Source organism: Scyliorhinus canicula, chromosome 18 (assembly GCF_902713615.1).
Source record: "Scyliorhinus canicula chromosome 18, sScyCan1.1, whole genome shotgun sequence".
NCBI lineage: Eukaryota > Metazoa > Chordata > Chondrichthyes > Carcharhiniformes > Scyliorhinidae > Scyliorhinus > Scyliorhinus canicula.
Window position 1 is genome coordinate 81591687 of NC_052163.1, and position 23517 is coordinate 81615203.

At 46.6% G+C, this 23517-nt stretch overlaps 1 protein-coding gene across 7 annotated transcripts in view; it reads left to right on the top strand.

Annotated features, from left to right (window-relative positions):
• The window catches only part of LOC119952867 (death-associated protein kinase 3-like), a 71029-nt gene extending 55314 nt beyond the window's left edge, over positions 1–15715 (top strand). For all 7 annotated transcript variants that reach the window (XM_038776440.1, XM_038776444.1, XM_038776439.1 and 4 more), the window contains 3 exons: positions 6981–7133; positions 7889–7934; positions 10899–15715. In XM_038776440.1, the coding sequence (XP_038632368.1) occupies positions 6981–7133; positions 7889–7934; positions 10899–11441 (742 nt within the window). In that variant the 3' untranslated portion in view covers positions 11442–15715. The remainder of the gene's footprint in view (positions 1–6980; positions 7134–7888; positions 7935–10898) is intronic.
• Positions 15716–23517: the final 7802 nt, after the last annotated feature.

Here is a 23517-nt window from a genome sequence, read left to right on the forward strand (position 1 = left end):
CCCACTACCCTCTGTAAAAAAACAAAAAAAAAAAACAAAAGGTTCTTCCTCATGTCCCCTCTACACCTGCCACTTATCTTGAATCTTTGCCCTGGTTCTACAATATCCCAACAAGGGAAACAATTTTATCCTGTCCATTCTATCATTTCCCCTCATAATTTTATACACCTCAATTAAGTCACCCCTCAGCCTTCCTTGTTCCAAGGAAAATAACCCCAACCTATCCAACCTCTCCTTGTAGCTACACTTTTCTAGCTCTGGCAACATTCTTGTAAGCCTCAATTATGTCTTTCCTGTAATGTGGTGACCAGAACTGCACACAATACTTCAGTTGTGGACTCACCAGTGTTTTATACAATTCCAAGATTATATCTTTTTTATATTTTGTACCTCTGCAAATGAAGGAGAGCATTCCATATGCCTTCTTTCCAACTTTGTTTACTTGTACTGATACCTTTAGGGACCTGTGGACCTGCACAACAAGATCTCTCACTTCACCTATCCCTTTTAGTATATTCCCATTTATTGTATACTCCTATAACTGTGTGACCTCCTTAAATGCATGACCTTACATTTCTCTGTTAAATTAAATCTGCCACTTTATTGCCTACTCCACCCCAACTATATAATTTTGGAGATTATAGCTTTCCTCTACACTGTCCACCATTCGGTAAATCTTTGTGTCATCTGCAGATTTCCCAATCGTGCTCCCCACGTTCACGTCCAGATCGTTAATATATAACGGTCCCAACACTGTGCCCTGTGGAACACCACTTGAAACAATGTTCCATTTGCAAGGGCAGCCACATTGCCCTGTACCCCATGGGCGTTTACTTTTTTGACCTATGTGGGACCTTGTCAAACGCCTTGCTAAAATCCATGTACACAGCATCCACTGCACTACCTTCATCAACCCTTCTTGTCAACTTCCTCAAAGAATTCAATCAAATTTGAGAGGCAAGACCATCCTTTAACAAATCCATGCTGAATATCCCTGACTAATCAATGCCTTTCTATGTGACAGTTAATCCTATCTCTCAGGATTGATTCTACTAATTTGCCCACCACCGACGCAAGACTAACTAGCCGATAATTGTTTGGCATTTCCTTTGATTGCTTTTTTTAAAATGGGACCACGTTTGCATTTCTCCAGTCCTCTTGTGCCTCCCTTGTTGTGAGAATTGGAAAATCATCCTCCGAGCATCTGCTACCTTCTCCCTGACCTCCATCAGTAGCCTCCGAAACAATCCGTCTGGCCCTGGCGATTTGTAAACTTTCAGGATTCCAACCCTTTGGGTACTTTTTCTCCCTTGATGATTATCCCCTCCAATATCTCCGTATTCCTCCTGGACTACCATATCTGCATCATCCATTTCCTTCGTAAACACAGAGACAAAATATTCAGTTAAAACCCTTTTTACAGCCTCTGCGTCTACACAAGTTTTCAACTTCATCCCTGCACTTCCTATACTCGTCTAGGCTATTTGCAGTGCTCCATTCTTTGTGCCTATCATGTGCTTTCTTTTTCTGTTTGATCTTCCCCTGCATTCCTCTCGACAACCAGGGGGGTCTAGATTTGGCAGTACCGCTTTTATTCTTGGGTGGGGGGGAACCTCAGCCAAGTCCTTTCTCATTTCTGCACAATTTGCCATCACCCAGTTCAAAAGTTTTACTCCTTCTTCATTTCTGTCCTTTTCCATGATAATACTAAATCTAACTGAATTGTGATCACTATCCCCAATATGATCACCAACTGCCACTTCATCCACTTGCCCTTCTTCATTCCCCAAGACTTGGTCTAGAATTGCATCTCCTCCCGTTGGGTTTGCCACTAATTGGTTGAAAAAAAAGATTCCTGGACACGCGACTGACCTCCTGGACGCGCACCCCCCCCCCCCCCCCCCCCCCCAGCCTCTCCACCATCTACAAGGCACAAGTCAGGAGTGTAATGGAATATTGTCCACTCGCCTGGATGAGTGCAGCTCCAACAAAACTCAAGAAGCTTGACACCATCCAGGACAAACCAGCCCGCTTGACTGATCCTCCTTCCACAAACATTCAAATCCTCCACCACCGACGAAGAGTGGTAGCCTTGTGTACCATCTAAAGAACAAAGAATAATGCAGCGCAGGAACAGGCTCTTCGGCTCTCCAAGCCTGCGCCGACCATGGTACCTGCCTAAACTAAAACCGTATGCACTTATGGAGTCCATATCCTTCCATTCCCACCATATTCATATATTTATCTAGATGCCCCTTAAATGTCGCTAAAGAACAAAGAACAATACAGCACAACAAAGAACAATACAGCTAAGAACAATAAAGAACAAGATGCTCTGCAGTAACTCACCAAGATTCCTTCAACAACACCTTCCAAATCCACGACCACTATCATTTAGATGGACAAGAGCAGCAGATACCTGGGAACCCGACCACCTGGAGGTTCCCCTCCAAGTTACTCACCTCCCCGACTTGGAAATGTATCGCTGTTCCTTCACTGTCGCTGAGGCAAGATCCTGGAACTCCCTCCCTAACAGCATAGTGGGTGTATCTACATCTGAAGGATTGCAGCGGTTCAAGAACGTAATTCGTCACCACCTTCTGAAGGACAACTAGGGATGGGCAATAAATGCTGGCCTAACCAGTGACGCCCTCATCCCATAAATGAGTAGAGCAAAAAGGTCCCATCTGCCCCAGAACAGGTCCCAGTGCTTCAAGAATCTGAATCCCTCCTGGCATCACCATCTCTTTAGCCACGCATTAATTTGATCTATCCTCTTATTCCTGCTCTCTCTCTCGCGCCTGGAACTGGGAGTAACTCTGAGATGACTACATTAGAGGTTCTACATTTTAGTTTATCTCCTAACTTCCTGTACTCGGCTTGTTGGTCCTCATCCCTTAGTTGACCTATGTCGTTGGTACCACGACCACTGTCTGTTCACCCTCCCTCTCCAGAATGCCCGAGAAATCCCAGACCCTGGCACCAGGGATGCAACATACCATCCTTGATTCACGTTTGCGGCCACAGAAGGGTCCGTTTATACCCCGAACTATTGAATCCCTTCTCACTATATCCCTGCCACTCATATTTTTCTCCCATCCGTCTGAGCAACAGGGCCACCCATAGTGCCGTGAACTTGGCTGTTGCTGTTTACCCCTGAGAGGCCATCCCCCCAATACTGTCCAAAGTGGTTTATCGGTTTGAGAGGGGGATGACTACAGGGGGCTCGTGCACTACCTTCCTGAATCTTTTATGTCACCCATATCCTTTCTGCCCGTGCAATCCTCATCTGTGGTGTGACCACCTCACTAAACATGCTATGCATGACGTCCGCAGCACCGCGGATATTCCACAGTGAGTTCACCCATAGCTCCAGCTCCGAAATCTGGTTCACTAGAATCTGCATTTGGGCACACCCTCTGCACACATGGCCAACCTCTGGCCTTCTCAGCATCCCCCCCCCCGTCGCGGGTAGTGTCTCTTCACGGATAAATGTCCCTTTCCTTTAAAACAGGCTTGCTTGCTTCCTTCATCAGGCTCCCTCACTCCCTTTGTCCTTGCAAATGACTGCTCCGTCTCCAAACACCTTCTCTATCTTTAAACATATTGTCAGTGCCCATTTTTCCAACAATTCTACGTTTGAACTTCTCCGATCATGTTTCTGCCCTGCGTTGTAAAACCCTAATCCAAGTCACAATATAACAAAAGCAAAAGCTGGAAATATTCAGCAGATCAAGCAGCATCTCGAGAGAATTAGTTAAACTTTCAGGTCGATGGGCAGCACAGTGGCACAGTAGGTTAGCCCTGCTGCCTCACGGTGCCGAGGTCCCGGGCTTGATCCCGGCTCTGGGTCACTGTCCGTGTGGAGTTTGCACATTCTCCCCGTGTTTGTGTGGGTTTCACCCCCACAACCCAAAAATGTGAAGGGTGGGTGAATTGGCCATGCTAAATTCCCCTTAATTAGAAAAAATTAATTGGGTACTCTAAATTTATTTAAAAAAACAAAAAAAACTTTCAGGTCGATGTCCTGTCATTTGTTCCAACTTGTGTGTCTCTTTCTACGGATGCTTCTTGACCTTCTGAGCTTTTGCAGCATTTTCTGTTGTTTCAGATTTCCAATATCTGCAGCATTTTGCTCACCTCTGACGTCCTCTTTGACCATGGTGCATTGACCCTCTCCTCCTCCATCTCCCTGCAGTCTTTGACCACACCAGATCACCTGGTAACTTATTACAATTCTTTCGCGGTACATGGGCATCACTGGTTAAGCCAGTATTTTTATCATTGCCCATCCTTAATTGTGGTGAGCTGCTGCCTTGAAGCGCTAAAGTCTATTTGGCGTAGGTACCCCCACAGTGCTGTTTGGGAGGGCTTTCCAGAATTTTGACCGAGCTACAGTGAAGGAAGTCAACCAAGTCGGGGTAGTTTGTATCTTGGAGGGGGAACTTGCAGCTGGTGGTGTTCCAAAACATCTGCTGCACTTGTACTTCTAGATGATAAGAGGTCACTGATTTGGAAGGTGCTGTCAAAGGAGCTTGGTGAGTTGCACTCCATCTTGTACATGTTAATATCAGTAAAATGGAATATGAATGCCATAGAATTCGTGTTACATGATGTTGGTGTTTGTGCTTGAACTGGCGTCTAAAAGATACGGAGAGGAGAAACAAAAAGCTTTTGAGTGTTTTTTCTTAACAGAAGTTGTACCAAAAGTTAACAAGGAACATGTTAAATGGAGAATCTGCTGTGATGCAGTTGTATACTTTAAGTGAAACATAATCACTAATCAGTTAGCCATAACAAGACCCTGTTCAAGGAGAGGTTGGTTTGGGTGGGTGGGGATCAAGACCTTCCACTTAACTACTCTGTATAACATGTTTTGCGATCTCGGGTCTTGGATTGAATCAAGCATCCAACATTATAAAAACAGAAAATGCAGGAAGTACTTAGATCACTGACCCAAACCAATGCCTCTGCTTTACACCCCACAGATGCTGTCTGACCTGAGTATTTCTGATTTCCAGCACCCAGAGCACGTTGTTTTGTGTTATTTAAGATTGTACACTGTGTGCCTGTATTTTAAGTTGAAAACTATCTCGGTGACTGATTTGTTAGGCTGCCTGAAATAAAGCTTAACCCAGATAAGTGAAGGTGCTTACAGCTTTAGCTTCGATTTTTATAGAATCATACAAATCAGGAGGAGGCCATTTAACCCACCATGTCTGTGTTGCCGCTTTGAAAAGTTATCTAAATAGTCCCACTTGGCTATTTTTCCCACAGCCTTCAAATTATTCCTTTTTCAAGAATATATTCGTTAAAATGTGGTATTTTATAAGTTTGAAAGTTGTTATTGTAATTACTTCCACTGGGCTTTCCAGAAGTGCATCACAGAAAACACTCTGGGTAAATTAATTTATCCCCATTTTCCAATTATATTTAATTACCTTTGTTTTTTAATATATAAATTTAGAGTGCCCAATTCATTTTTTCCAACTAAGCATGGCCAATCCACCTAACCACATCTTTGGGTTGTGGGGGTGAAACCCACGCAAACACGGGGAGAATGTGCAAACTCCACATGAACAGTGACCCAGAGCCGGGATCGAACCTGGGACCTCAGTGCCGTGAGACAGCAGTGCTAACCACTATGCCACCGTGCTGCCCTTAAATTACTTTCTTGAGGACAATTGGAGATGGGTGATAAATGCTGGTCTAGCCAGCAACGTCCACGTCCCCTGAAATAATTTTTTTGAAAGCCTGCTGGTTACTAACCCTCCTTCTGGTGAAAAGAGCTCCTCCCTGCTTGCATCAGAATTCCTCATAATTTGCCTCTCTTAAATCCCCCTCAATCTTTTCTGCCATGGGCAGCACAGTGGTTAGTACAGTTGCTTCACAGCTCCAGGGTCCCTGGTTCAATTCCCGGCTTGGGTCACTGTCTGTGTGGAGTCTGCATGTTCTCCCCGTGTCTGCGTGGGTTTCCTCCGGGTGCTCCGGTTTCCTCCCACAGTCCAAAGACGTGCAGGTTAGGTGGACTAGCCATGCTAAATTGCCCTTGGTGTCCAAAAAGTTTGGATGGGGTTACAAGGATAAGGTGGAGGTGTGGGCTTGGGTCGGGTGCTCTTTCCAAGGGCCGGTGCAGTCTCGATGGCCGAATGGCACTGTAAATTCTATGATAACATGCTGTGAGAACAATCCCAGCTTCCCTCATGTCTGTATATAACTGAATCTTGAATAATTTCCACATAATTTTCAATACACAATTATGTCGAGGTAGGTATTAAGAATTTGTAGATTGACATTCAAAGTGGATAACAGAATAATCCAAGAGCTAACCCAGTGATAAAATATTTAGAAATATTGAGATATACCATAACACTAAATCACGTTTTAGATTAAGTTGTTGGGGAAAGAATCTGTGCTGAAATACCAAACAGATTTTGATGGAAATCTGTGAAGAGAAACAACTTTGTTTGAGAGAAAATAACTTTATTTATGGGCTCCAGTACTAAACACAACTGTAGGTCTGATTCTAAACCTGAGCTAAGGTGAATGCAGATAATGGTGTGAAGATGTTGAGTTATTAAACCACTTATGATGATTAATTAGAAAGTATGTTATTCTTGCCGGTGGAGAATGCAGTAGTTAATGATGGATCTCTTTGTCTTCTTCAGCCCTTGAAATCTGAGGTGAGCTAAGTGTTCAATACTCAAACAATATTGTTTACTGTACTCCAATTTTGCTATTTGAACTGTGGCTTACCTATGATGATTCCAATTGCAAAATTTGGGCATAAATCCATTTTGATTGTTATTTATGTAAAACAAAACATTTAATATGTAAAAATCTCCCTTCGTTCAGATTAATTGGGTTAATTGTGATCCAAAGTTACGCCTCCACTTTGAACTGAATAACCAGCCAACTGAATGATGCATGTTGCTTAGTGACAAAAATACATAGTGACAGAAATATCTCTTTCTCGTCAGTTTGAGCGGTGCTTCTCCATTCCTTGGTGAAACCAAACAAGAAACCTTAACAAACATTTCTGCTGTGAACTATGACTTTGATGAGGAATATTTCGGTAATACCAGTGAGCTGGCGAAGGACTTCATCCGCAGGCTTCTGGTGAAAGACCCAAAGTAAGAATTACTTTTGTCAAATTGGTCAAGTGCACCTGTACTCGGGCAGAAGGAACAATTGTTTAACAAAAACATTTTACTCGAGTTTAAAAAAAAAAAAAATTTAGCCACCCAATTATTATCTTCCAGTTAAGGAGCAATTCAACTTGGCCAATTCACCTAGCCTGCATCTTTGGGTTGTGGGGGTGAGACCCACGCAGATGCAGGGCGGACGTGCAAACTCCACATGGACAGTGAACCCGGATCCTCAGCGCTGTGAAGCAGCAGTGCTAATCACTGCACCACCGTGCTGCCCGTTACTCAAGTTTTAAGAATAAAAATGTTATTCCAAGTTGGCAGTCTCCCACTTGTAGTATTGTCACCTCCTCATCATCCATTTGCAACTCAGCTGCCCATGCAATTGAGCACTTGGCTTAGTTTGAATCCAGAGATGCCGCCAGTTTCTTAATTAATCTCCATCACAGGACCTTTATTAGTTTGGAGCTGCAGCAATAGTTGGAATTTAAGCAGAACTTGATAACCCTCCCACCTGGACTGAATCAAGCATCGTGCTGACTAGTAAAGTGGGGGTTGACATTGGTGGTACACATGAAAATGCTGGTAGTACAATCCTGAGCCCTGCACCTGACTGGCAAAGAAACTGGGAACACGCTTGAGTGAAGGAAACCGGGGGGGGGGAGGAAAAAAATAAACGTGGAAATTTGACCATCCAGCAATCTTTCTTTTCCAATTTTATGTATTTTGCTTCCTTTTAGGAAAAGAATGACCATTGGTGACAGTCTGGAACATCCATGGATTAAGGTAATCTTATTTTACACTGCCATCCTCCATTCCTCCAATAATTTCCGTTTAACATCGACGTACCAACATTGTCTGTAGGGAGTACTCTGCTTCCCACGTTGTGCCGTTTGTATCCAGCCACCCATTAGGTGCTTGTCATGGATCATGGAATCATAGATGGTTACAGAAGGAGGTCATTTGACCTTTCGTGTCCATGCGGATCTCAGCAAGATCAGCTCCTAGTTTCCCCTCCCCTCCCTCTCCCCATAGTCCAGCAAATTTCTTTTCTGTCCAGATAATTCCCTTTTGAAGGCTTTGAGTGACTCTGCCTCTACCACAAACACAGGCAGTGCATTCCAGACCCTAACTACTGCCTTTCCTCATGTTGCTGTTGCTTCTTTTGATCATGTTAAATCTGTATTTTCTGGTTCTCGATCCTTCAAGCACGGAGAACAATTTTGCCCTATTTACTCTGTCCAGATCCCTCATGCTTTTGAGTCCCCCATAACCATCTCCAAGGAGAACACATGCAGCTTCTCCAGTCTATCTATGTGAAGTAGCTCATCCTTGGAACCATTGTAGTGAACCTTTTCTGTACCCTCCCTAATATTTTTACACCCTTCCCAAAGTCTTCTGCTCAGAACTGGATGCAATACTGCAGTTGAGTACTTTCACAAGGATGTCTAGCTGCAATTATACAGGGCCTTGGTGAGACCACACTTGGAATGTTGTATGCAGTTTTGGTCTCCTTATCTAAGGAAGGATGTTTTTGCTCTAGAGGGAGTGCAGCGAAGGTTTACCAGACTGATTCCTGGGAGGTGGAGAAGCTCGAAGGGCTGAATGGCTGCCTCTTATTTTCTGTGTTTCTATACCTTCCTCCAGCCCACAAAATTGTTCACTCTTACTCTGTTTCTTGTCTCTCAACCAATTTTGTATCCATTCTGCTACTGTCCCTAATATTCCATGAGCTCTAACCTTGCTGACAAGCCTGTTATGTGCACCTTATTAAATGCCTTTTCAAAGCCCATGTACACTACTTCAACCCTGTTACCCTCATTTGCCTTCTGTTATTTATCAAATTCACAATTAAGTTAGTTAAACAGGATTAGCGGATCTATGCTGATTTTCCTTAATTAATCCATATTTGACCAAGTGACTGTTAATTTTGTGTCTAATTATTGTTTTTAATTTTTCCCATCACCGAGGTCACACTGACTGGCCTGTAGTTGCTGGGCTATTCCTTGCACCCTTTTTTGAACATTTGTAATGGGTGTCACATTTGTAATTCTCAAATCCTCTGGCATCACCCCGTATCTAAGAAGAATTTGAAAGATTAGGGCAAGAGCACCCACAATTTCCACCCTCACTTCACTTAAGTATCTGTGGATGCATCTCATTCAGTTTGGTGACTTACAAACTTTTAAGTACAGTCAACCTTTCTAATACCAGCTCCATCAATTTTGAGCCCATCAAGAGTCTTGACTATCTACTCTTTCACCATGACTTGGGCAGCACCTTCCTTACTAAAAACAGATGCAAAGTACTCATTTGGTTCCCCAACATTGACACCTGCCTCCATCCATAAATGCTGCTTTCAGTCCCTAATCTGCCTCAATTCTTTTATTCTTTTACCACCTGTTACTATTTATATGCTATAGAAGACTTTTGGGTTCCTTTTCACATTAGCCGCCAGACTCCTCTTTTTGATTCTTTCTTTTCACTTCTCTCCACCTCCCCGAGCTTTCTATAAACAGCTTCATTCTCAAATGTATTACCTACCTGACATCTGTCATATACACCCCCTATTTCTGTTTCATCTTGTTCCATATCACTTGGGTCATCCAAGGAATCCTGGAATTGTTTGCCATACCTTTTCACTTTGCGGCAGTCAACCATGACTGCACCAGAAGTACCTTCTGTGGCAGCCCATTGTTTCGATGCAATTTTGCCTTCCAGCCCAATTTTCCTGAGCCAGATCTGTTCTTACCCATATAAAGTTGGCCTCCTCGTAATTAATTATTTTTTTACTCTGGATTGCTCCTTATCCTTTTCCAATCCTAAATCTTTTGATTCTATGATCACTGTCCTCAAAATGTTCCCCCCCTAGTGATTAAGGATAGGGGCAAACAGAGTTATGGATGACTTCATGTTTACAGAGGATAGAATGTTGGAGGCCAACCAGGTGTGTTTAGAATAGTCAAATCCAAAGATATGAATGCAGCGTTCAACAGAAATGAGCTGAGGCAGAGATGAAAATGGGTAATGTCACAGAGGTGGAAATAGTGATTCTGCAGAAATGTGATTGGAAGCTCATCTTGGGGTCAGAAAAATCTTATTCAGCCTCAGATAGGGATGAAACTGGTGGTTAGGAAATGGAGAATGGTATTGGCCCACAGTCTTGATGGCAAGAGGAGTTAAACAAAGAACACTATAACCACTTAGAAGTCTAATAATTCCACCATATCTAAAAGCTTAGGAGCTTTTGCATTCCAATCAGTTTATTAAAAATGCTATAATGATATGGTTCCTTGTCACAAAGAAATTCCCGACCTTCTCTTCTTCAACCACTTTAACCCTGGACAATTGTCTCCCCCTTTGTCTATGGTGAACTACTTAGACTTTGCTCAAGTAGTGGAATTCATCCTGTGACACCATATTGTGCAAGCGTGATGCTCAAAAACCTTTAAGGCAGGAAGGGGTTACAGAGATGGGGAGGAATGAGGCCATGGGGAGAACATTGAAGGATTGAGCATGGGGTGATGGCTGAATGAGCCTTGGTATGAGTTAAAATACTGGCAGCTTAAGTTTATGTAGAGTGCAAGATTGGATGCCTGGCAAGAGAGTAGTTAACACTAGAGTTATATGCATGTATATGTAGAGTATGCCAGGTTCAGTGTTGAGTACGTTACCTGCAACAGTGGAGCTTTTGTTTAACTCTGACATGAACTGAATTAATCTTATTCCTGTTATCTCCACCCTGAAAAGGTGATCAAGAGAAGAAATGTGAGACGGGAAGATAACAGCAAGAAGCCAGAACGTCGTAGATTGAAGACCACCCGCCTCAAGGAGTACACAATTAAGTCGCACTCGAGCATGCCTCCAAATAATACCTATGTCAACTTTGAGCGATTCTCGAAAGTCCTGGAAGAAATCAACGCAGTGGATGAAAGCATTCAGGAGCTGGTGAAAAACAAGAAGTCCTTCAAGGAGGACATTGATGCACTCGTTTCCATTTATGATGAGAAGGAATCCTGGTACAAGGAAGAAAACGATAGCATCAGCCAGGACCTTGGACACATTAAGAATGAAATGCGGAAAACAGAAACGCTGAGAAAACAGGCGCAAGATGAAGTCAAATCCACAATGCTGTCTGCAAACATCCTGAAAAGGAAGTACACCAAGCTCGAAAACCGTTACGATATACTGGCTGCAGAACTGAAATGGGTTGAGGAGCTCCTGAAGTCTGTAGAGCAAGAACGAATGCAAGGAGGCACTGATGATGATAGCCGACTTGGAGGAATGCGCTAGGTACCGATTTGTTAACCGTGTACAAACCAGTTGACTTAAAGCCAGCCAAATTGGGTGAGATGGCTTCACAGTTTCTCAGCCATTGTCCACACTTTTCAGTTTTCAGAACAAACTCATTTTATTTCAGTTATGTATCCAAGTTTGGGCTTATTGCCAAATATGAATGACATTCCAGTTTGAAAGCACCATGAAAGGATTGTGGCGTCCCAGTGGATTATCTACTCCACAAACTCTGCATGCTGCTGTTGGCATTGTCTCTGCTGCTGTTGTGTTTTTCTGGTGAGTCTTACTTGCTTCCAATCACCAGAGGCTGTTGTGATTCCAGGAGGCAATGCCATGCTTAAATTGGGGACCTCCGTATTTGGGCATGGGTGGGGTTTTGGTTGTTCTGCAGGACATCCTTTCATTTGCCATGGACAATTCCCACACCATCATCACCACTCCTCCTGCTCTCTCATCACCTTGACTTAATTATCTATTGGGATTACTGCCGCTTCCGGGGACGACCAAAATGGCGAAGGCTCATGCAGGAAAGGCAGAGAACAGACCAACACACATTGTCAGAAGCATCAGAGCGAGCACATCAACCTCTAAATACCCATCTATCCAGCTATTCAAGCATTGCCTTCCCAGCATGTGGCAGAGTCTGCACATTGGGTCCATACCCATTGAACTGAGGTGAAAACAGGTCATCCTTGATCCTCGGGGACTGCCTGAGAAGAAGATTAGGATTAGAACATAAACAATACATTCCTGTTACGTGCCAAGCAAAATGTTATTTTGATTTCATCTGATTGAGTATTTGGGTCTTTTGTTGTAGGGGACGCAGCTGTACATCCCTCTGATCTAAATGGGTGGGTTTCCCCATTGGGCCCGAGGCCTGTGAAATGTAGCCACTCCCCAATTGACAGAGTGTGATTCATTTAATCTGAAACTTTCAAATATTCCTTATTTAATGAGGTATGAAAATTGTGAAAATTCACCAGCTGTTTTAAAACAAAAACTCACACTTCATCTCCAATTCCAGCTGAAGCCACATATATAATGAACTGAAATATGATTGTGTGTGCTGTCCTTTAACCTCGCTTGTTGAAGGAGAATTCCCTTACCTAGTAATGTCAGTCTGCTTAGTTGCCCTCGTCTTTCTTACATATGGCAAAATGCATCACTGTTCCAGTTGGCAGAGTGAAGCTTTAGAAATTCTCATTTGATTTATTCTTATCTCCATGATTGCCGATTGGTCTCATGGATGTAAGGAGAACACAAATGCATGAATTGCACTTCAGATTACCAGATTGGTTTTGCTTTTTTTTTTGAGCAAGGGAAGAAGAATGGGATGGAGTGGTACATCTCAAATGTTTTCCCGACATTTTAAATCGTAAATTCAGGCCCAACTCTTCTTGAAAGGTCCAAACGCAAATCTAATGGGCGGCATTCTAACATTTTCTTTTATTGTGGATAGCATTGCTACCTCACAGCGCCGGGGACCCAGGTTCAATTCCGGCCTCGGGTGACTGTCTGTCATGTTTGCACGCTCTCCCCATGTTTGCGTAGGTTTCCTCCCACAGTCCGAAGATGTGAACGATGGGTGAGATTACGGGGAAAGGGTAGGGGAGTGGGCTGAGGTAGGGCGCTGTTTCAGAGTGTCGGTGCAGACTTGATGGGCTGAATGGCCTCCTATATAAGGATTCTATGGATACGAGGCCAGAATGAGTTCAAGATTTGGGTTTATATAGATGTTGTGGCCCATTTGTAACCTGCAGGTAGCTCCAATGAGTCTCTGATTTGATTTTGATGCTCTAATGAGGCTATGGAATCGGTGTTCAGGAAGAATGAGATTGACCTTGCGTGAATCTAACTGTGAAATGCTTCTATTTGTTTTAGAGGTTGCACATTGGCATCATGGAATCATTTTTGTTAGATATCTGCATACCAATGAACACTGCCTTTATATTAGTAGACATTGTGTCTGACAGAGTTGGCACTATTGTGGTATCTTGTTCTCTGAAACTGGGCCTTTTCTTAATATCTTAAACTGAGGCCTTGAATGGGTGCTGGAGCAGAGCAAGCATCTGAGTTCAGGCTGAAACAATTTCTCCCATTTGTCTTGTTGAAGAACATTCTGCAAATTACTGAACCAGACTTGGTGCCTCCTGCAAAATAACTGTTCAGGGCCCTAAATTATTTCTGTAATTCCTTCTTTTAAGCCTAGTAGAAATGTTTAACTTGGGAAAATCAGCCCTCCATCACTTACTGACAGATCTGTTTGATATACTAACAGAAATCTTGTGCTGCAGGTCAGTAGTTGTTGGGATTTCAGTTTCTGGAATTCTCCAGAACCCTGACTGACATCTTGGGTTCAATTGGATCTGTCCTGTAAAATCCTGTCAATGCCTCTGGGCCTCAGCCAAAGGGGGCCGAGGTATGCACATTGGCCACTGACTCTTCAGGAAGTAATTATAATGTCCCCCTGTATAATGGATAGGCCTCAATTAGAAGATATTCTTGCACCAGCTGAAGATGCATTTTGGAAGTTGATGAAGTGCACTTTTCCTCTTATACTCGATATGTGGTAAGTTTGTGATAGATTTCCAAATCACTCGATAACTTGGCGGAAGTTTCCAGGGACCTGAATTGGTGTTACCTCTCTAAATAGAACCTGAGGTTTACTTTAAAAAAAAAAAATTTTAGAGTACCCAATTCTTTTTTTTCGAATTAAGGGGCAAGTTAGTGTGGCCAATCCACCTACCCTGCACATTTTTTTGTGTTATGGGGGTGAGATCCATGCAGACCTAGGAAAATGTGCAAACTCCACACAGACGGTCCTGTGGCTGGGATCGAGCCTGGGTCCTCGGTGCCGTGAGGCAGCAGTGCTAACCACTGGGCCACTGTGTCTCCCTGAACCTGTGGTTTACTATAATTAACTATCATGTGCCAGAGGGTTCAATGCAAGCAATGAAATCTACTGCATACATTTCTTTATCAAGGGTATCATGGTTTGCCCCTCCTCTTCCACATACCTCCTGTACAATTTGGAGCTAAGGAACCTCAGTGGATATCCCCATCCTTATTTTAATATAACACTCGTAGACTTAATATTTGAATTTTATTGGCTGCTCAATTTACACAAACTCATTTTAACTCTTTCTTTTTGGACTGAATTGCTATTTGTTCATACAAGTTGATAATAGTAACGAGGATTTATTTAATTCAATACGTGTGGAGCATTTATCGACATAGAAGCAAGCCATCCAGCCCACCAGGCCTCTATTAGTGTTTATACTACACAAATCTTCCTCCTGTCTTCACCTAAACCTATCAACAGATCCTGTTTTCCTTTCTCCCTCATGTACCTTTCTAGCTTTCCTTTACACCATTTGCCTCGACCACCCCATGTGGGAGTGGGAACCACTTGCTAAACCCAGATACTGAGCTTCTAACCAAAAGGAATATAATTCTTGTTGGGTTGTCTTTCTATTTGTAAAAGCATCAAATGAGGGGACAAAATGAGAAATCTTTGCTGTTTAGGTAATGAGGTTAGGTTATAACTTGGGTCTGCTCTTCCGACTTCAAATCCAGAATTGAAAACCCGACAAATTACTGTGTGCTCCCCACTATTGGAGGGGAAGTAATCACCTGCATTGGGATTAAGCACCCACCGTGCAGCCCCAGTCTCTCGTTTGGCTGCTTATTGCAAGCTGGGCTCCCTCACTTTGTTATCGCTTCCTGTAAATTACTGGGATGGTGCAACTAAACTTACCAACATGTTATTTAAATGAACACTAAGGTTCTATAGGAGAAATCATTTTTAATTATATTATAAATGTATTTAAGCTTTAAGCACATCCAACACCTCATTTAACACAAAGTTGGAAATACTGTGTGATAAATGAAATACACCAGTTATAAGTTTTGTTGGGCATGCGGGGTAAGAAGATGATGATTTGGGCCTGGCTTGTATTTATCAAGTATTTAGGTTTGAACTAAACCATTGTGGTTCAGCTCCAGTTTTGCCCATGCATTTAGTGAATGTTTACTATGCTGCCACACCTTCCTTTATATGTAAGATGCATGTATTAAAAACATTTTCCCAATTAACATTTTTCTTGTTTTTTGTAAACTTCACAGTGGTTATTACCTATCTCACTATTGTGAGAAGGTATTATCAGAGAAAGTATTGGCATTTTATAACCATGATGTTTAAAGTGATCAATAAAGTCTGTTTGATACTTTAACAGTTAACATTTATAATAAATTTTTCAAATGGAAAACAAACTGTATTTTTATTTACTGTGGATCTGTCTGGGTGTATGTATACCAATGCTTTAAATGTCATTGGCCGACTGCATTAATGGAGGAAGTTATACTCTGGTGACCTGGGTTTGAATCCCTTCACGGCAGGTGGGGAAATTTGAATTCAAATAAAAATCTAATTAAATGTCTAATAATGACCGTGAAACCATTTGTCGATTGTTGTTAAAAACCCATTTGGTTCACGGATGTTCTTTAAAGAAGGAAATATCCCATCCTTACCTGGTCTGGTCTACATGTGACTCCAGATCCACAGCAATCAGCTTGTGTCTTAAGAGCCCTCTGAAATGGCCTAGCAAGCCACTTAGTTCAAGGAAAAATAGGGATGGGCATCTACCATGGGCACCCACATCCCGTGAATTAATTTTTCAAACATTAATTATTAATATAAGTTGCTGAGCATCCCTGACAGTCTATCTAATGCCTGGTTGTAAAGCATAATCTGGATTCTTTAACATTGATTCCCTGTTGCATGTACTGGATTCTATGATCTTGTATTTGTTCCCCTGCCTTTCTGGAAGATGTACCGATGAATGTTCTAGTGAGAAAAAACAATGGTGAATTAGCAAGCTGAGGTATTTTGCACAAAATATAAAAATGAACAGAATGTCGATTTTGACAGTGAGGCAACCATTGATCATGATGTATAAGTCGACCCAGTGTATAAGGCAACTCATTTTTCTGGTGCCGTAAAGAATGTTTTAGCCTATACACTGAAAGTATGTTTACCCCACTCCCTCCATTTTTGAGCTAACAAATATATGTCTAGGGCTATACTCTTATTAGAAGGTGGCTTGAATTTTTTTGCTCCGAACTATCTGTTTAGTGTTTTATTTGCCTTAAGTCGGCAGATGGAATCAGGTGGATGATGCAGGCTATAGAACATAGAACGATACAGCACAGTACAGGCCCTTCAGCCCTCGATGTTGCACCGACATGGAAAAAAAACTAAAGGCCATCTAACCTACACTATGCCCTTATCATCCATATGCTTATCCAACAAATTTTTAAATGCCCTCAATGTTGGCGAGTTCACTACTGTTGCAGGTAGAGCATTCCACGGCCTCACCACTCTTTGCGTAAAAAACCCACCTCTGACCTCTGTCCTATATCTATTAGCCCTCAATTTAAGGCTATGTCCCCTCGTGCTAGCCACCTCCATCCGCGGGAGAAGGCTCTCGCTGTCCACCCTATCTAACCCTCTGATCATTTTGTATGCCTCTATTAAGTCACCTCTTAACCTTCTTCTCTCTAACGAAAACAACCTCAAGTCCATCAGCCTTTCCTCATAAGATTTTCCCTCCATACCAGGCAACATCCTGGTAAATCTCCTCTGCACCCGTTCCAAAGCTTCCACGTCCTTCCTATAATGAGGCGACCAGAACTGTACGCAATACTCCAAATGCGGCCGTACTAGAGTTTTGTACAACTGCAACATGACCTCATGGCTCCGGAACTCAATCCCTCTACCAATAAAGGCCAACACACCATAGGCCTTCTTCACAACCCTATCAACCTGGGTGGCAACTTTCAGGGATCTATGTACATGGACACCAAGATCCCTCTGCTCATCCACACTACCAAGAATTTTACCATTAGCCAAATATTCCGCATTCCTGTTATTCTTTCCAAAGTGAATCACCTCACACTTCTCCACATTAAACTCCATTTGCCACCTCTCAGCCCAGCTCTGCAGCTTATCTATGTCCCTCTGTAACCTGCAACATCCTTCCGCACTGTCTACAACTCCACCGACTTTAGTGTCGTCTGCAAATTTACTCACCCATCCTTCTGCGCCCTCCTCTAGGTCATTTATAAAAATGACAAACAGCAACGGCCCCAGAACAGATCCTTGTGGTACGCCACTCGTAACTGAACTCCATTCTGAACATTTCCCATCAACTACCACTCTCTGTCTTCTTTCAACTAGCCAATTTCTGATCAACATCTCTAAATCACGACTTCCGGTTGCGGCTATGACCAGCTAAGTCGCACGTTTGGCTGCTCCTGCTACAAAGGTGTTTTCGGGCCGATTGGAGGGCCCCAACGGCGCTGTAAGGACAAATCCCGGTGGGGGAAGGCTCCCTGAAGAGAACCAGACCAACTTTATGGTCGGTACCCGGAGTGGGGTGGTAAAGAAAGCAACAGCAGCTCCCAAAAAAAAGCGGGGGAAGAAGACCAAAATGGCGGCCGGTGGTGCACCCGAGGAATGGAGGAAATGGGCGGAGGAGCAGCAGGCCGCTCTCCTGCGCTTCTTTACGGAGCTGAAAATGGAGCTCTTGGAGTCAATGAATGCGACGACCACCAGGCTGATGGGAGCCCAGGCGACCCAAGAGGCGTCGATTCGGGAGCTGCAGCAGGAGATGACTGCGAGGGAGGAGGAGGCCACGGTCCTCGTGGGAAAGGTAGAGGTGCACGAGGCACTCCACCTGAAATGGCAGAGCCGTTTTGAGGAGCTGGATACCCGAATGAGGCGGAAGAACCTGAGGATCTTGGGCCTGGCAGAAGGCCTGGAGGGGTCAGACCTCCCGGGATACGTAGCAGAAATGCTGAGCTCCCTGATGGGGGCAGGGGCCGTCCCTTCGCCCCTGGAGCTGGAAGAGGCCTACAGGGTCATGGCTAGGAGGCCAAGAGCAAATGAGCCCCCGAGGGCGGTGCTGGTGCGGTTCCAGCGACTCAGCGACCGTGAGAGAGTGCTGGAGTGGGCCAAGAGGGAAAGGAGCAGCAAGTGGGAGAATTCGACGGTGAGGGTCTACCAGGACTGGAGTGCGGAGGTGGCAAAGCGGCGGGCCCGGTACAACCGGACGAAGGCGGTGCTACATGCAAAACGGATCAGGTTCGGAATGCTGCAGCCAGCGCGCTTGTGGGTCACCTACAGGAACCAACACCACTATTTTGAGTCCCCAGAGGAGGCGTGGGCCTTTGTACAGGAAGAGAAACTGGACTCGAATTAGACCCAGGGGATACTTGGCGGCCGTAGCCGCTCGGGTACTTTCAGCTGAATTCTTTGTTTGGATTTTGAACTCTTGCTGTGGGTTTTTCTTCTGATGTTTTTTCCCCCCTTTGCCAACTTCCCTTAGTTATTGTTATTGTGGTTATTCATGGTTATTTATGGTTATTTATGCTGTTTGGTAGAGGGCGACTGTTAAGTACATTGTTATTTGTTATCTATCTGTTATTTATAATGTTAAGTTGGGGAGGCGGGACGGGGGGGGGAGAGCAGATCGGGGATATGGGCTCCTAGGGGGGGTTCTTTACAGGCATGGACGGGGACGGGGGTGGAACTGAAGATGGCGGGGTGGGGTGTGGCAGGGCGAAAGCGCGGGCTTTCCTCTGTTTTCCCGCGCGGGGCAGAGGAGGGGGGAGGGGAGGAGTGCGGGGCGTGGCTAGCAATGGCGACCTTTCCCGCGCTGGAGCGGGGCCAGGGAGGAGTGGCAAGGGGGGGAGGCCCCCCCCCCCCCGAGCCGGGGGGAGTCGGAGTGTGGCAGGAGCAGCCGGGTCAGCGTGAACCAGCTGACTTACGGGAGTACGATGGAGGGTACATCGCGGCTAGGAGGGGTCCTAGCCTGGGGGGGGGGGGGGGGGTTAGGGAGGGACACCGGGTTGCTGCTGAAAAGACCAGAAACGGGAAGTGGAGGACTGGAGAGGTGGGGGGAGGGGGACATCGCCATGGGGAGCGGGTCAGAAGGGGAGGGTCGACCCGGGGCGAGCAGGGAACAGGACATGGCTAATCGGCAGGGGAAGGGGGCGGGTCGTCCCGCGACCCGGCTGATCACTTGGAACGTGAGGGGGCTGAATGGGCCGGTCAAGAGATCAAGGGTATTCTCACACCTGAAGGGACTGAAGGCTGATGTAGCAATGTTACAGGAGACCCATTTGAAGGTAGTGGACCAGGTTCGCCTGAGAAGGGGGTGGGTGGGACAGGTGTTCCACTCTGGATTGGACGTAAAGAACCGGGGGGTGGCGATTCTGGTGGGAAAGAGGGTGTCGTTTGTGGCGGAGGAGGTGGTGGCGGATAAGGAGGGTAGGTATGTGATGGTGAAGGGTAAGCTGCAGGGGGAGAAAGTGGTGATGGTCAACGTATATGCCCCGAACTGGGATGACGCGGGTTTTATGAGGCGCCTATTGGGCCTCATTCCGGGACTGGAGGCAGGGGGCTTGATCATGGGGGGGGACTTTAACACAGTGCTGGACCCCGGGCTAGACAGATCGAGCTCAAGGACCAATAGGAGGCCGGCAGCGGCAGAAGTGCTGAGGGGGTACATGGAGCAGATGGGAGGAGTAGGTAGACCCATGGAGGTTTGGTAGGCCGAGGGCGAGGGAGTATTCCTTTTTCTCCCACGTCCATAGAGTGTACTCCAGAATCGATTTCTTCGTGTTGAGTAGGGGGCTGATCCCGAGGGTACGGGAAGCTGAGTACTCGGCCATTGCGATCTCTGATCATGCACCACATTGGGTGGATGTGGAAATGGGGGAGGCGCGGGACCAGCGCCCGCTGTGGCGGCTGGATGTGGGGCTGTTAGCGGAAGACGGGGTGTGTAAAAGGGTCCGGAAGAGCATTGAGAGCTATCTGGACTTGAATGACACGGGTGAGGTGCAGGTGGGGATGGTCTGGGAGGCCCTGAAGGCAGTGATCAGGGGAGAGCTGATCTCCATAAGGGCGCACAGAGAAAGAAAGGAGAGGAGGGAGAGGCTGGTGGGGGAGCTATTGGAAGTGGATAGGAGATATGCGGAGGCACCAGAGGAGGGGCTGCTGGGAGAACGGCGCAGCCTGCAGGTCAAGTTCGACCTGCTGACCACCAGGAAGGCAGAGACGCAGTGGAGAAGGGCACAGGGCGCGGTCTATGAGTATGGGGAAAAGGCGAGCAGGATGCTGGCACACCAGCTTTGCAAACGAGATGCGGCTAGGGAGATTGGGGGAGTGAAGGAGAGGGGCGGGAAGGTAGTGCAGAAGGGGCAAGAAGTGAATGGGGTCTTCAGGGATTTTTACAAGGAGTTGTATCGGTCTGAGCCGCCGGCGAGGAGAGGGGGAATGGAGGACTTCCTAAACAAATTGAGGTTCCCAAGGGTCCAGGAGGGGCTGGTAGAAGAGCTGGGGGCGCCAATAGGGCTAGAGGAGCTAGTCAAGGGAATAGGTCAGATGCAAGCGGGGAAGGCGCCGGGGCCAGATGGGTTCCCGGTGGAATTCTACAAGAAAAATGTGGACTTGGTGGGACCGGTACTGGTACGAGCCTTTAATGAGGCGTGAGAGGGGGGGGTTCTGCCCCCGACAATGTCGCAGGCTCTGATCTCCCTGATATTGAAGCGGGATAAAGACCCCGTGCAGTGCGGGTCCTACAGGCCTATCTCGCTTCTGAACGTGGATGCCAAGTTGCTGGCAAAGATCCTGGCAGCTAGAGTAGAGGATTGTGTGCCAGGGGTAATCCATGAGGACCAGACAGGGTTCGTGAAGGGGCGGCAGCTCAACACGAACGTGCGGAGATTGCTGAATGTAATTATGATGCCGGCAGTGGAGGGGGAGGCTGAGATAGTGGTAGCGCTGGACGCGGAGAAGGCATTCGATAGGGTGGAGTGGGAGTACCTGTGGGAGACGTTGGAACGGTTTGGGTTTGGGGAAGGGTTTATTAAGTGGGTGAAGTTGCTCTACGCGGCCCCGACGGCGAGTGTAGTGACAAACGGGAGGAGGTCGGAGTATTTCGGGCTCCACCGAGGGACCAGGCAGGGATGTCCCCTATCCCCCCTACTTTTCGCACTGGCGATTGAACCGTTGGCGATGGCACTGAGGGGTTCAGGGGGGTGGAGAGGACTGACTAGGGGAGGGGAGGAACATCGAGTATCGCTGTATGCGGATGATCTACTGCTGTACGTGGCAGACCCAGAAGGGGGAATGCCGGAGATAATGGAACTATTAGCAGAGTTTGGGGACTTTTCGGGGTACAAACTAAATTTGTGCAAAAGCGAGGTTTTTGTGATACACCCGGGGGATCAGGGAGAGGGTATTGGGAGACTCCCCTTCAAGCGAGCAGGAAAGAGCTTTAGGTACTTAGGGGTGCAGGTGGCAAGGAACTGGGGGACCCTCCACAAGTTGAACTTTCCCAGGCTGGTGGAACAGATGGAGGAGGAATTTAAGAGGTGGGACATGGTACTGTTGTCGCTGGCGGGGAGGGTGCAGTCAATCAAAATGACGGTCCTCCCAAGGTTCTTGTTTTTATTTCAGTGCTTGCCCATCTTCCTCCCTAGGGCCTTCTTCAAAAAGGTGACGAGTAGCATCATGAGCTACGTGTGGGCGCATGGCACCCCAAGGGTGAGAAGGGTCTTTTTGGAGCGGAGTAGGGACAGTGGAGGGCTGGCACTACCCAATCTCTCGGGGTATTACTGGGCGGCAAATGTGTCAATGGTGCGCAAGTGGATGATGGAAGGGGAGGGGGCAGCTTGGAAACGAATGGAGAGGGCGTCCTGTGGCAACACAAGCCTGGGGGCCCTAGTAACGGCACCATGGCCGCTCCCCCCCACGAGGTACACCACGAGCCCGGTGGTGGCGGCCACCCTCAAGATATGGGGGCAGTGGAGGCGACACAGGGGGGAAATGGGAGGTCTGTTGGCGGCGCCAATAAGGGGGAACCATAGATTCATCCCGGGGAACAGCGACGGGGGATTTCAGAGCTGGTACAGGGTGGGCATACGGCAGCTGAAGGACCTGTTTATAGAGGGGAGGTTTGCGAGCCTGGGAGGGCTGGAGGAGAAGTTTGAGCTCCCCCCGGGAAACATGTTCAGATATTTACAAGTGAAGGCATTTGCTAGGCGGCAGGTGGAGGGGTTCCCCCTGCTCCCCAGTAAGGGGGCGAGTGATAGGGTGCTCTCGGGGGTCTGGGTCGGAGGGGGGAAGATATCAGACATCTACAAGATAATGCAGGAGGCGGAAGAAGCATCAGGGGAGGAGCTGAAAGCCAAGTGGGAAGTGGAGCTGGGAGAGCAGATAGAAGACGGGACGTGGGCGGATGCACTGGAGAAGGTCAATTCTTCCTCCTCGTGTGCGAGGCTGAGCCTCATTCAATTTAAGGTGCTGCATAGAGCTCACATGACGGGGACAAGGATGAGCCGGTTCTTTGGGGGTGAGGACAGGTGTGTCAGATGTCTGGGAGGCCCAGCGAACCATGTGCATATGTTCTGGGCATGTCCGGTGCTGGAAGGGTTCTGGAAGGGGGTGGCAAGGACGGTGTCGAAGGTGGTGGGGTCCAGGGTCAAGGGTCAAACCAGGATGGGGGCTTGCGATCTTTGGGGTCGGGGTAGAACCGGGGGTACAGGAGGCTAGGGAGGCCGGAATACTGGCCTTTGCGTCCCTAGTGGCTCGACGAAGGATATTAATTCAATGGAAGGACGCGAGGCCTCCAAGCGTTGAAACTTGGATTAACGATATGGCTAGCTATATTCAGCTAGAAAGGATCAAATTTGCCCTGAGAGGGTCGGTACAGGGATTCTCCAGGCGGTGGCAACCTTTCCTTGACTTTTTAGATCAGAGATAGGCGTACGGGGTCGTGGCAGCAGCAACCCGGGGGGGGGGGGGGGGGGGGGGGCAGCAATGGTCGTGGGGGGACATGCACGACTGTAACGCGGGCAAGTCTGCTCGCTGCTCATGTCTGAAACTGTAGGCTGCCTTGTTTGTTAAGTTGTTGCTTGGGGGGGGGGGGGGGGGGGAGGACTGGTGCGCGCGAGAGGGCGGGCGAGGGAGGGATATTTGCCTAGAGGGATTGTGTTGTAAATAATT